Below are 15,044 nucleotides of genomic sequence, written 5' to 3' on the forward strand. Positions count from 1 at the left end.
GTCGGCCTTTTGTGTACATAAAAGTCGTCGATCTTTAAGTTCAGCAAAGCAAAAATCAAAGTGTTGTGTTGTCATATTTTGGTCAGGATAGATACAATTAAGTGGACGCTTAACATAAACGTCATGTATCACAGCTGTAAATGTATCCAGTGCCATAAACCAAATGGATTGATTCCAAGTGCTCTTTTTCCATAGTTTGAAAAGGAGAAACAGCACGATATTCGCAAGTTCTTCTCCCCGGATACCAAAAAGGAGAAGAAGAGGAAACGATTGCAAGATGAAACACAGTCTTCTTCCACCTCTTCAGAAACCAACAATTCTGCAGCTTGCAGTGGAAGAAATTCTGAGATGAAGACAACAAAGAAAGAAGAGTCCTGCTCTCAAACGTCCATCACAGACGACTGTGACTTCTCCCCACAGATGAAAAGGATCCGGGAGTTGCACTCCAGCCCAAGCCAAAAGTCTGCATCCAGGGCCTCGCGAAGGTTAACGCGGGACGCGAGCAGGCCAGCCTGCCTCAATGGCCCACAGGAGTTATTGGAGTCAGACCCTTCCACTGAAACATGGGCCTGCGGGTCGTGTACGTACTCGAATAGCAACTTGCTGCCTTACTGCGAGATGTGTGAATGGCCACGCTCTTCTTCAGGATCAACGTCAGGTGAGAATGGCTGGCATTTTTTTTTCTTCATTTTTCTCCGTCACGTCTTTTGACACTCACACTTCCACATACTCTTGAGCAACTTTACAGCCTACGTTGTGTGACTGGAGGCAAGATTGCCAGATTTTGAAATAGCTCAACTGCGAGAATATTGGGTGGCTCGTTCTCCCTCTCTCACTTTCTCTGCTGATGACAAGTTCTCAGTATAATTTTCACCTGTCAAGCCGAGGGAGCAAGCGAGGGCTGCTAACGTCTGGCGCAGAAGTTGGGAGAAGATGAGCTGCCTCTTGCCGATTTCTGTCAGCCCGTGACTGAGCTACATGTGTGCGCAGCTCAGAGAAGTTGTGGTCCTTCTCATCAGCAATAACGTCTAAGCAGCACAATGCCTCATGAATTGCACCGTGTAGTTATTAGAGAGAGACACACACACACACACACGCACGTTGCATTAGGCACAGTATTAAATTAACAATTTGTTCAAGCTATCTATTTATCCTCTGACTGCCACCTGTAAAGTGTAGAAAACCTCAATTTTGCAGCTGACTGGAGAAATGTACCTGATTCCAGATGGCAATAACAGCAGCTTTCATTAATTGACGACAAATTGAACACTGTTTTGCGATATTGTTGCTAATGGAGTTTTGGTTTTAATTAAACTGTCACGCATAACTGACCACTTCGGATGCCAGAATGTGATGTCTCATGCAGGTAGGTTAGAATAAGTCCCGCTGTTGATGTACCGCCAACAAAGCTGTTTGAGGAAGATGAGGAAGGAATTTGACATGCAGTACTACAATGATAACATGTTTAGAGTAGAGCTCATCTTTTGGCCTTTAACAGGTAATTTGTCTCACAGCTTGGAAGAGTGTTCTGCCTGAATCTTGTGCTGTCTCTGTTCTGTTTTTAACTCATTTGTAGCATTTAATGGTACTGCCCTAGTTGTGTCTTTGAATGTTATTATACATCATGTGGGCTTCCAGAACTGTTATCTCTTTTTTCAGCCCACAGTTGTTTTGGCTCCCTGCAGACAGGAGACGAAAAGATTTTCCTGTTTCTTATTTCACACAGCATCCTAACGCACATGTGTTTGTCATGTGTGTTTTAGCGTGAATTCAACTTTCAACCCTTATCAAGCCACTAATGGGCTCCTCATTTGCAGACTGAATAAAGCATTTGATAGGGAAAGTCATGTTAAGGCCCTGCAGGATTTCATTGTTAACATCTTCCTCGGTGGGCGCAACGCAACACAAATTGCGCCGTCTCTCTTGGCGGTCTCACTCTGCTTGTTAGCAAAGGGGGGCAGTGGCGAGGCCAGGTGCCCAGAGAATTGTGTGACATTTGAGCAAGTCGTTTGTGGGCTGGCCTTTTGAACAAACAAGTCACAGAGAGGAAGGATCACTAATTAACCCATCTCTGCGCCCATGAATTTCACGACTTGTTAGATTTCGCACCTCAACTTTACAAATCGTGCAAGAGGATGCAATTTTAATTTGTGTGATGAAAAAAAAATTCATGTTCGTATTTCATCTGCAAGATTAACTAAAAGGCAGACTCAGAGCTATGGGGACCTCTGGATGCATCGGCAAGAGAGAGACAATCTTTTAAATGTGGCGCGGTTTCAAACAAGGCTTTTATTCTTTTGCAATTTCTTTCTTTCACATTACTTTCTAACATGAATAAGTATACCACCCAACAAATTTATAAGAGAACCATTTTTAAAAACAAGTGCTCAGCAATGAAAGTTAAAAATTTTAATAGAAAATAAAATCTGAAGCATTGAGTTGCTGGCAAGTCAAATTATTATCAAAATTCAGAAAATTGTTCGCTGAGAAATGGATAAAAGTTTATTTTTCAAAGGGTGATTACTCATTTATGTTGAAGTGTATGATAGTTTCCTATGTCCTAATGTTTCTGTGAATTTATATCTTTGAATGGCTAGTGTATAATCCTTGCCTCCATAAACATTTTTACAGTCTTCCAATTCCTGCCCAATCTCTTTCCCTCTCTGCCGAGTCAAATCACACAAGTTTGGTATTTCAAAGGAGGTCCAAATGAGCTCCCCCAGCTTGCCATGATCACCTGGGTAGAGTGTTGCGCAGATGCGGCAATTACTGGGATTGTTATGTTAATGTTGATTGCACACACAGCAATGCAGGAGAGCAATTAGGAGAACAATGTGGGATGATGATCGTTCACCTTCTCCGAAAATAGTATCCAACACATTGCTGCAGAAACGAGTTAGAAAATGTTAAAGGCAGGACAGTTGAAAAGGATTTTTCTCATGCACCTAAATAGACCGTATGATCAATCCTCTTTATGGTATCCGGATAAACATTCTGATTGTATGTGTAATTTAATTAGGTAGTTTTCCTTTGGATACTGTACTGACTCGTTCAACGGTGACTTCGTGTTTAACACGTTAGCTTCACTGGTTTGCCGTTCGAATCGTGGCTTCAGCCTTTCTTTGTGGAGTTTGTACGCTGACTTCTGTTTGTGCCCTTCAATTAGCTGCCGACCAGTCTAGGGAGTGCCTCGCCTCTTGCCCAAAGTTATCTTGGAGAGGCTGCATCCCACACAAGAAACACACTTTAGAATTTGAATGGATGGAAATGTTAACCTCGTCAGGCAACAAATGTCTCTTCATCCATGCATGTCTTCAACACCTCGGTCAAACTTGATCTCACACATTGTATCCCTTATTGAGATATACTTGGGCCCAGAATCTTGGTCACACTTGGAATAATTTACAGAAGCTCTTTAATGTATGCGTAATTAAACAAAATATTTTTACCATTGTCCTTTTGCCTGTTCTGCCTCAGAGCCCAACAGGCCTCAGCAACCTCCCTCAGCCGAGGAGCAGGCGTGTCATATCCCGTCCGGCTCCGACCAAGAACCCGAGCTCAGTTGGCATAAATCCCACGCCACCAAATCGAGCAAAGGCAAACAGAGTGAAGAGGAGCATGAGCCCGCGAAAGACAAACAGAAAGCAGGAGATGCAGAGGGAGGGGACAAGCAGCAGCTCCAAGGCAAACAATCAGCGGGAAAGCGAGGTGGCGGCGGTGGCGGCGGCGGCGGCACTGGTGGCGGCAGCTGCGTCCTCCCTGACCACACTCACGGTAATCCCACCTGCAATCTTCTCCTTTTCATATCTGTGAAAATTGGCCGGTGCTGCCCAAATAATGCTCTTTAATTTCATCGCTGCAAACCAATAAGGAACTATATCTCTTTCCATATGGGGCCGGGTGTTATTCTTCATATTATTATGCATATCTTCTTTGGGATATTGCCTAGTTCTGCTCACAGGAAGTTAAGGGAGATATTGAGTAAAGTCTCACTAATCTCCTGAGTAAATCTTGTCAAAGCACACAATCTGCTCCTCATGAAAAGTGCATGCAAAGTTTGAGGTGCAGTCAGTGACCATCAAGGAACAAAGTGTCCGACGCTGTTCTTTTTTTTAATAAATATCATGATTATTATTGCAATAATGTAAATGTGTGTCTCATTATGTAAAACTACTGCATTGACCCAGCAACATGTTAACAACATACTGTGATGTCTGTCCATTCATGTTTGTATTTACTCTGCGTATAACCCAGCATGACTCACTGAATGGGACTAAACAAATTTCCAGTTCAATGGTGTCTCGTACCACGACATGTAGTTAAGGGCCTCGTGCACAAGATGTTATATTTAACTGATTGTGAAGACGTAATTTCTCGGTTTATATTCTGATGTGATCAGCAATTGCACTTTGCAGTCAAAAGTCTGGATTCTTTCCAAAGCTACAGTTAATAACAATAGTTCAGCTCACACTGACTTTGAAAGTGAATGATGATTGCCACAAAAGTAGTGTGATATTATAACAGCACTACACAGTGCAACCTGCCACTGATTGCAACAAATAGGATTGCTACTTTACAGTCTAGTGTGCTGATGTTATGCGTTCCAGGCGAAAATAATGTGCAAAGATTTCTGATCGTCATAAATTGTTTTTAGTTTTGCTCCACAAAACACATTTTGACCTCCACGTCTGATCATGAATAGCGGAATTAAGTTAATAATAATCAAAGATCAAATATATTGTCTCCTTGGGCGTCGCCGAGTGACAGATTGAAGCAACTGTGAATTTGGCGTTGATATTTTTCTCCAATTTCCCAGTTTCAGTAGCGTTCCAGTGCGCTTTTGCTGGTCAGAAGTCGGAAAACACTGACTTCCCACTTTTCTGGAATACAACATCTGCTCTGAAAACGAAAACGATAAATTTGTTGAATCCTCTTTTTGTTGTATTTCCTATTTTTAAAAGGGGTGTTTGTGATCATTCTATTTCCATTGTCTCGTGGATCTTAGAATGCTGCACATGAGTCCATAAAGTGCAATCATCAAAAATTGGCACGCCACCTCGTATTGGTTTGGTTTGTTTGCAGAGATCATTTCCTTGTCCGCATCATTGCTGCTGCTACCTAGCTACTTCTGAACATTTCCAGTCCGCTTGGTGCAAGTCCACCAAAGTTGCTCTGGTAAGGCCTCACTAGCAGCAGGACTTTTTACCTGGAAGCACCGGTGCACTGGTGATGTCTCATACCAATTTTCAAACGGTCAGCTTCAGCTTCCAATTTCATCCGAGACTGCTGCTTGCCCAGTTTCTGCCCAGTAGATGTTAAGGTTGGATTTACCTTCGGTTTATATAGTTTTGACTTTTTGCATTGCAGTCATTGTCATTGTTGCTCTCCATGTCTAAAGCAGGACTGATTTTACGTTGGTGCAGATTCTTATTTTAGTCTCTCTGGAACACCATCATTTTTGTTACTTACTCGGCACGGTGGCCGGCTGGTTAGCACGATGGCCTCACAATGCAGAGGTCGTGCGATCGATTCCGGCTCCGTCCTTCCTGTGTGGTGTTTGCATGTTTTATCCGTGCCTGCATGGGTTTTCCCAGAGTACTCCAGTTTCCTCCCACATTCCCCCTCCAAAAAAAAATGTGCATGGCAGGTTGATTGACCACTCTAAATTGCCCCCAGCTGTGAGTGTGAGCATGGATGGTTGTTTCTTCGTGTGCCCTTCGATTGGCTGGCAACCAGTTCAGGGTGTACCCCGCCTACTGCTCGAAGGCTCCAGCGAACCTTGTGAGGAGAAGCGGAACAGATAACGGATGGGTGGATGTTACTTCCTTGCCTTGACATCTCCATTTGTCCCCCATTGGTGATGAGGCTCCCCAATTATGGAAAAGACGACTTCTTTCACCGGGGTACCATAGATTATGATTGCTTCGGCACTACTTGTGCTTTTGCAGGTTTTTTCCCCCCTTGGATGCTAAGGCCTTGAGACACAACTCAAGAGCTAGAAAACAAATGGTGAAGGTGAGCAAAGAACACCCTTTTAAAAAGCATATCCTTGTTTGAAATGGAACAAGCACACGTTGAACAGTCCCTCATCACAACTCATATTCATCCATCTATCGTGTATTGAGTTTGTTTGTTACATGCTGCCAGTCTGTTTCTGGCAGCACAAGTTTAATATGAAACACAGAGGTTGTCCAATAAAGGTGACCTATGGGGTCAGGCGCGTCGGCTAATGATTTCCCTCTACCTGCCCAGGGTTTTCGGAAGCGAGCCACAGAGCTGTCAGATGCTCCCGCCTCTTGATTGCTCCGAGATTACTTTCCACATGGCACGCACAAGCAATCACTCCTCCCCCACCTCACTGCCTCACACGCTCTGCTGCCTGTCGCCCCGGCGATCTGCATGAGTCCAACGTTTATCCGCAGATTCATGTTTTCCGGATGTTAGTTCAAACGCTGCAGCAAACTCGGCTACACCGAAGTTCTGCGTTCTTGAAGTATATAGATGAATTTTTATTTCATCTTTTTGTTTCAGTCCTGCAGAAGATGAGATGATTCAGTCCAATTACCCGTTGTTTTCTTTCCCTTGCAGTAAAATAACAGATAAATCCCAAGGCGTGTGATTTGAAGGCACTGTTCATACTGTGCAAGTGACAGTCTAATAAGACGGCTTTGTAAGATGAATTGCCCCCATCAAATAAATGGCCCACTTAATGCAGCTTGCGTGTTCAGCCACTGCAAACAGCCAATTGGGGAGAAAAAAAACTGCTTACAACAAATATGAGGTGCACGTAGCGCAGCTGTTAGGTTTCATTATGGAAGTTGAAAGACAGCGAGAGTTTTATTTTGAAAGGCCAAATACATTCACAGTGCTTTTATTTTCAACAAAGGTGATAGGATACACCAGCACCTGATAGGGAAGCACAAACATGCAAGTAAAATTAAACGATAAATGAAATTCGTCAAATTTGTCAAGGAGCATAGACAATACTACTTGTACGAATATACTGTTAATGTAGTTTTAAACCTACAAGTTAAGCAAAGCCGATGTCTTTAAGGCAAAGCCACCAAGTTGGCTGATCATAGAGGCATTAGCGCCGTCAGCTAGCGTGCAAGTCAATTGGATGCACCCACCCCCACACACACACACAAAGCAGTCAGGGCCACATGAAGTGATTTAAAGCGAGTATTATCAGCGCCTTATAGGTCATTGTCTAAATGAAGCGTGGTGGAGCAGCGGCAGTCTCATTTCCACCACCTGACCTTTTCTTGTTCGATGCTGGCAGGATGAGCAAGTTACATTGCTGACAGTAATGACCTGCTCCCTGTCCTCCCCCTCCCTCCTCTCTCCTCCTCTTCCACTCATTTTATCACTCACACTCACTCTCCCTTTCTGTGCTGTTGCTTGTGAACTTGTTAAACATAAATTGGGAGCTCTTTGTCCAACTAATGGGCCTTCTGTGACTGCCTAGTATTACACAACTGATGAACAATAACAATGAAAAAAATTCCAGGTAAACAAAGCGGTTTTTTTTCTTCCGGGACTTAGAATGAGACTTCAGTCTCAAGTGAATCAGACAAGATGGGTTTAGATTATTTCAGCCTTACAAGAAAGCTCAGAAGCATGCCCAATACAGAACTAAAACATTGATATCGGCTTCAGAGCAATGAGATCGGGTTAGCTACGATATTCCAAATCCATATTCTAGCTGCAAAAAAAATATCCCATTTGACCTTTTTGTTAAATTCAAATTTTAGCAAGCCACATTTCTTGCTTTAAAAATAGGTTTGACCTTAAAAGATGTTTTCCATTGCAACCAAGAACGGTGACAATTTGACTGGTTTCAGTGTGATGAGGTGTCGCGTAATTCATCTTCATACAAAGTACGATATGGGATTTATCTCAGAATGCCCTATCTTCTTATCATGTCTGAAATGTTGTTTGTATACTGTACTTCAGGAACAATTCTATTCTTCTTTCCCTAGAACTGAAAGTTATGACTGCTAATGACTGTGAGGAAGGTGGTGATTCTGCATACCAGGGCCTACAGTTCTGCGCAAGTCAATACACAGACCGAATATACATCTACGATAAGGTAGATGTGTGCCTCTTTGACGTCTTAATAAACAACTGACACAATGGACAAATTATCATTCATCATTCTTGGTACAGGCATGTTTATATGACAACAATCGATTCAGCTGTATATAGTACTGTATTTGCCTGAGAAAGTGTTTCTGATGGGCACTGTAAATGTACACTTCACGAGCTCAAGCTTCATGCAGACATTCTTTAATGTTGAAAAAGAAATTGTGGTGGGCGGGAATAATTGCGTTTTGATTTAACGTGCCCCTAGTTCTCCTTTTTAAGACAAGGTAGATGCCAGATCAGCAGTGATAATAATAACAAGATTGGCATTTGACAATCAAGTCAGTGAATGGGGATTCTTGTGAAGCCACAAGCAAACACAAAGTCATGCTTTATTCGTTTTGTAGCAAATTGAATGGGTTCTTGTTTGGTTCATGTGCCATCCCTCTAATTTCATGGAAATCACAAAGATTGTGTACTTTTTGTGGAATCTTGCGAAAAAACAAAAAAACTCAAATGAAAGCTGCTTCCGCAGTCTCCAGTAAAATGAACCACAGGTGGGTTGTGTATCGGATAACAAGGAAATGTTTGACTGGACACTCGTGGTGCTGTGCCACGTGGTGCATGTAATTGGCCTCATTCACTCAAGTGTGTACACTTAAGAAAGTATACAAGAGCTGACATTTATTTAGTTATTTTTATTCAAAGACATGCAGCCGAGATGCCCATGATCACTCTGGATGAACTGCAGCGATCCACAGCTGAGGTAGACAAATCTGTCCACACGACAAGGATTGCACAAATCTGTTCTTTATCTTCCCGAGAACTGGTACTGTTTTGTATGCAAGAATGGGCAGATATTTTAGTTTCTAGATGTGCAAAACTGATAGCGACAAACCCCAAAAGCCCTACAGTTGTAATCACAGCAAAAGGTTCTTCTACAAAGTATTAACTTCGGGGTGCCGAATAATTTTGCATGCCCCACCTTTCAATTTTTTTTTCTAAAAAAAAAAAAAAGTTAAAAATGTCTGGGTTAATTTTCTTCCACTTCACGATTGTGTCCCACTTGTTGATTCTTCAAATGAAACTCAAATTTGATATCTTTGTTTGAAGCCTGAAATGTGGAAAACGGTCTAAAAGTTCAAGGGGGTTCAAATGCTTTCAGAAGCCACTGTAGATGAAATAAAACAGAGACCTTTGCTATTATAATTGACTTTGACAAGTCACGTTCAAATTAAACTGGCTGCACCCCACCTTCCTGTAAGCTATGTTTGCAGTGTTTCACGCTACAATCCAAAGAAGACAATTATTTAACCCCGTTGTGACTCTAATTGCGCTCCTGTGCATTCCTAACACTCGTCTTGAGTGTCCCTAGCCAACAGGGCCAACTATCGATCGCACCGTGATTACTCAACCCTTTTGTTTCATTCATGAGGGATCAAACTCCTTCCACGGTAACAGATAAGAGACAGGAGGGTTTTACATAAAGGCGACCAATGTGTGTTGAACTGAATCCTCAATGCTATATTAGCGTGACAGCAATAGACAAGTGTCATGTACGCCTGGCTGAAACGATAAGCCACAGAGATAAAGGCCCCCGCTGTCGTTTAAATGATAAACTGGAGGAGTTCTGCCTGGAAAGCTGTCACATTGGGATAATCCTGGAGCCGGCACAGAATTCACATGGGAGACAGCTCAGTTCACAATCAGAGGACGATTCATTGCCAGCATTAAACTGAGAAATACTGTATTGAGAGCATGAGGAATTTGATGTGCAGGTTCAAGACGTCATTGTTATTTTAGTCACTGCCCCCGCTATCAGGTGGCTGGCGCGTCAAATGGCAGGGACTTGCCACCTAAGGGATAATAAGACTTGTTATTCAAATTACTGACTCCTCCCAGTAAAATGGAGGGAAAGCGACAGAATGTAGTTAGGGTTGAGTTTTGGCTTGTATATATATGAGAGTAACGTTAGCCCACAGTATCACTCTCATACATATTATTGGTGAGCAGTCAGTAACTGATTTGCCAGTTCATTTTCTTCACAACAATATTTGTATTCAAGTCCATTTTTAACATGCATGTTGCTTTCATTGTTCTTGACATGATATTGTTCAATTTAAAAGGACTGTTCCGGTCCTTTTAAATCGACGGTTTAGTCTTACCTGTACAAACAATTATTTTAGGCAACATTTTTACATTCACAATCATCATGCAAGTTTAAAATAAATAATTATTCATTCATTCATCTCACGTTTTGAGATTCTTCTCGTGCAAGTGTATATATTAACTGCAAAATGTTTGCTTTAATACACACTACACACATGTTCATCATTTATGACATGTATGCTGAAAAAATACAAATTAGCCACTTGGCAACGCTAGGCACTTCTTGCACTTCGCAACTTTGTAACCCGCAGCAACCGAAATGAATTTGTAATGCATGTAAGAGCCATCCATTTCCTGTGTCGCTTGTTTGGGGTTCGGTGGCGAATGGTGGACTTCACCCGAGACAGGTCGCCTGTCTGTGGCAGACCACATATAGACAAAGGCGACCATTCATTCTTGAATTCACTGAACAAAATGTGATCTGCACCAAAATCAGGCAAATGAGCAATTACAATATCAGTGATGGTGATCACGGCCATGACTCAAAGGATTTGAAGTGTTGCCTATGTAATTATCTTTGAATGCAATTAATTATCTTGGATAGATTTTCTATCCACTATCCAATGACATGCTTGCATGTTAGGCCAACCGAATATTCCGCCCAATGTCTTCTGGTATAGATTCCACTGACCTGCCACCCAAATGAAGACAAGTGTTCTTGAAAATGGATAGATGGAATACTTACGGTCTCATATGTCCATCAGTGAATCATTTTATCATCATGTCTTACTTATCTTCTTATCCTTCTTTTGGAATAAATAATCCCCCCCAAAAAACAATGACCCAAGATTCTCATTTGGTGTTGTACGACTTTATGAGTGATCAACTTTAAAGGTTTCTCTGCATAGTAAATGATTGTCTTGATTTCAACTGTCCTCAATCTTGACTCACCGCCTCTGCTGCTGAGATGAGCTAAATGTATGTGTTGGCATTCTGGCAGCTTTATGTAGCATGAATATCTTTAATGCTCAGCGTGCGAATTGGGAGGACGGTGGCCGTTTTCTATCCACCAAAAGCCTAATCCTGCTCCGTGCTGCTGCAGCACAACCCGCTCGCTGGCTCTCTGCCATTTATGTCACCATAATCTAAATAAACACACAAGCCACTGCACATTGGTGATACTAAGACGGAAAACATCCGAGTGCTGATTTGGACCTGACTTCCATACAGTGTGTTATTAACCTTTTAACTTTATCTCTTCTCCTGCCTGCTGCTCTCTTCTGCTCCACCATCTTCACGTCTGAACTGAAGTGGCTCTTGCCCCTTAACTCCACTTTGCATCTTCTGTTTTGTAAAATGCTCATGATGCTTGACAATAATAGCCCTCCTTCCTGAACCCTCTTCCAAGTTAGGTTCACAAGGAGGGTACACGGAATCTTCGAGTAGCAAGAGTGAACACTCAGAAAGTGGTAATTAAGTGTGAAATAAATGTAAAAAAAATAATTTGGGGGGTGTGGATGGTGTTACTTTGTACTTCATTGTGCAGCTGCTGGCAGATCATTATCATGGTGAGCATGGGTCTATACACCAGCCTTCATAACTTATTAGTATTAATGCATGCGCATTGTCACGAGAGAAGTATTTTCTTCAAAGCACTCTACATCTATTTGAATTAAGTAAGTGATGAAACTGATGAGAATTACTGTGGCAACCCGTGACGAGTGGCAGGACAATTAAACACAAAATGACTTGAACCAGCTCTTTCACTCATAGGGGCGCTTATCAGTCAGTGCTAATAAAACATATAAGATACAGTTCGGATGTCAACTGATTTTCGCAGACACCACATAGAGCAGTGATTTTGTCTTTAGTAATAGGAACAGAGAAGGATAGCGAGTGCGAGGGGTATTAATACTATTGTAACAAATCCTCTTGCTTGAGGCTAACTCTGCGTCTCCATCTTCTCATCTGTTAGAATGCTGCTCCGTTGAACTTGAGCTTCATCCCTCTGGACATCAAACTAACCAACTGGGACGACCTGCCCGAGGACTTCAGCCGGCATGGAGAAAATCGAATACAGGTCTACCCTTCGTGTGTGTGTGCGTGTGTCCTTGCTATGATTTACTTACCTTGATACAGTATTTCATTTCAGTAAAAGCATCTTAAATGGGGAGTTTGTAGTGTTAAAAATGCTAGCAATATCACGTGACAAGATTTCCCAAGAATGACTGTCTATCATAATGCCAAGTATGGTGGGAATTGCTACTTAAACCAGAGCACAATGCACCAGGACTTTTGAAAATTGAAGGACGGGTTCCAGAGAAATTGAGTTTTGTTTGTTGGATGGAACAATGTGTTAACACCAACAGAAAATCTAGCTGCCCCCCAAAAGAACTTTAAATTCGACTAAAACGGTATAACTTCACTATTTCTCAACATACTTCTTCACTCTTTTGTTTCATCTTCTACTCGAGGAAAAATGCATCTCTTTTCCGATTGGCAGATAATCCAACAATTGTTTATTCAGGCCACTATTGTGAGACAGCAATGTGTCAAACTGGAATCCAGTGGAGATAGGCCATAATTGTGGTTACATGCTCCCTCTTCCAAGCTCCAGTTGAAGGCACAACAGATTTGAAGTGGAAGACTTGCCAATTCTGACCTATTTCAATAGCATAGTATTTTAGATTGATGATCCGAAGTGCACAACCGGCAGTCAAAAACTCAAATTTGAAAATGTTAATGCAAACATGGTCCAAAGTTGAGCAAAACATTTACAAAACATTTTAAAATGATCAGTTCGGACATTGAATGTTGTCTTTTTAGTGTATTCAATTGAATGTAGCTTGAAAAGTATTTACAAATCATTCCATTCTGTTTTGCACAAAGCCCCGCCTAAATTTAGTTTATTTTGAAGATTTTGCAGAATCTCCTTTTAGGGTATGCTCTGAAACACACGGAAATTGACAATTCGGACTCCAATCTTGCAATATATATATTTGTTTACATTTGTGTATTATTATGTTTCTCACTGGTAAAAATAAATCCAAAGGGTTTTGCTGCCTTGTCACCAGGCGTATGGCTTCCATTTACACGTATAAGTGGCTGCAGACTGACCTTTATTTTGCAGTAAGATCAGTTGTAAGTGTTAACTAAACTGTCTTAGTCAAGACTAGGCCCAGGGCTATCAAATCTAACTGTTACTGACACCACCGCTGGCAATCATGAGCAAATAGCGCAACATTATGGCTCAGTATGGGCACCAGTTTCCACCCCTGCAGGGTCTTCAGAGAGAAAGGCTGGAGGAATTGCTGGGCGGGGGGTTGACGATGGAAAAAAAGTGAGGGAGGCTGAGCTAGTGTCAGGAGACAGGCAAGGCAGAGAATGCAGTTTTATAAGGATCATTACAGTTGGACGGATCATCGCCTCAAACGACCCGGCACACACCAAACAGCTCATAGTGAATCCAGCGACCTTTGCAGCAACAGGGCCCCTACTCAGCCCACACCTGTCACGTTGTTTATGTCCATTTGTAAAGCCAAGGCGTGAGCCGCAACCATCATTTAGACCCTGCTTTGTTCTGCTTGTCCACTGAGATCAATACTGAGCATGCAGGTGCGTGTAGGCTGAAACACTGTGGATGCAGCAATGCATAAACGCACCCACGGCCTGTTTACAAGGCAAAATATTTACGGTTACAGTAGATATAGTATCTATATTTCAGATTATTACAAGTTGTGTTTTGCCAGAGTTGTTTTCATATACAGTAAACACTGGACACTTGTGTTAGCGAAGAGCAGCTGCAAGTTAGTGCTTGAAATTAACAGCAAGAGTGTCAATGTAACGTGTTTGCCAGCGCATTTGTCCCCTTACTGATTTCTGATTGCACATTTGTCCCACGAACTGTTCAAACCAATTTGAATAGCTCACAAATGCAACCCAAGAAAATCTAAAATGCAATTTATTGATTAAGATTTTATTTAGAAAGGGGAAAAAAATCAGGCCTCTGATTAGGTTCCCTTCTGGCTGTGGGGTGTTCTGAGCACATCCCACGTTAGAGTGATTATATCTCCCGGCTGGTCTAGGAATGCCTCAGCATCCTTCCGAAAGAATTGGATGTTGCTGGGGACGGGGAAGTATGAGCTACTCTGCTAAAGCTGCTGCCCCCACGACCTAACCCCGGATTAGCGGAAGTAAATAGATGGATGGATAGACAAAAATCCAAACGCATCTCACTCTATGTGAAAGATCTTTTCTCCCTGAACCTACTGGCTGGTTGTGGTTGGCAGCAATAGATGGAATCAAGTGTTTGTGATAATTGGTGATAAGTTTTTCAAATTGCTCTGGAGGAATTTTTGCCCAGTCGACTGGAACATTATTTTTTTTATTGAGCCATATTGGAGGCTTTTGAAGCATGAACTACTTTTTTTAAATCACATCATAGCATCTCCTTAGGATTCAACTTGGCCAACCTAAAACCTTTTTTTTTTAATTATCTATTTATTTATTTATGCATTTAATTTTTAAGCCCTTTAGAGGTGGACTCCCTGGTATGTTTTGGGTCATTGTCCTGTTGCGTCAACCAAGTCAAGAATGTTGAGCCCAGATGTTCACCTTTCAAGATGTTCCGGTAGAGATTAGAATTCATTGTTCCATAAATTACTGTAAGTTATTTAGTTCCTGAAGTAGAAAAGTATCCTGAGACCTGGGACAAGCCTTCACCTTAGAAGTCTCCCATGGATTCCAGTTTTGCTCAGTATCTTTCTTATAGTTGAGTCATGAACAATGAGCTTAACTGAGGCCACTGAGGCCTGCTGTTCTTTGGATGTCTTTTGCGCCCTCTCGGCTGA

General features: G+C 42.0%; 1 protein-coding gene across 7 annotated transcripts in view; it reads left to right on the forward strand.

Moving 5' to 3' along the window:
* The window catches only part of zranb3 (zinc finger, RAN-binding domain containing 3), a 77,234-nt gene that overhangs the window by 40,679 nt on the left and 21,511 nt on the right, over positions 1-15,044 (forward strand). For all 7 annotated transcript variants that reach the window (XR_015842414.1, XM_088289115.1, XM_088289113.1 and 4 more), the window contains exons 13-16: positions 196-658; positions 3,478-3,774; positions 7,983-8,092; positions 12,170-12,274. Coding sequence is in view for 6 of the 7 variants with exons in the window: in XM_088289115.1 (XP_088145241.1) it covers positions 196-658; positions 3,478-3,774; positions 7,983-8,092; positions 12,170-12,274 (975 nt within the window). In the remaining variant the exon portion in view is untranslated. The remainder of the gene's footprint in view (positions 1-195; positions 659-3,477; positions 3,775-7,982; positions 8,093-12,169; positions 12,275-15,044) is intronic.

This window comes from Idiotropiscis lumnitzeri, chromosome 3, assembly GCF_059441095.1.
Source record: "Idiotropiscis lumnitzeri isolate Australia: NSW breed Sydney's pygmy pipehorse chromosome 3, RoL_Ilum_1.0, whole genome shotgun sequence".
Taxonomy (NCBI): domain Eukaryota; kingdom Metazoa; phylum Chordata; class Actinopteri; order Syngnathiformes; family Syngnathidae; genus Idiotropiscis; species Idiotropiscis lumnitzeri.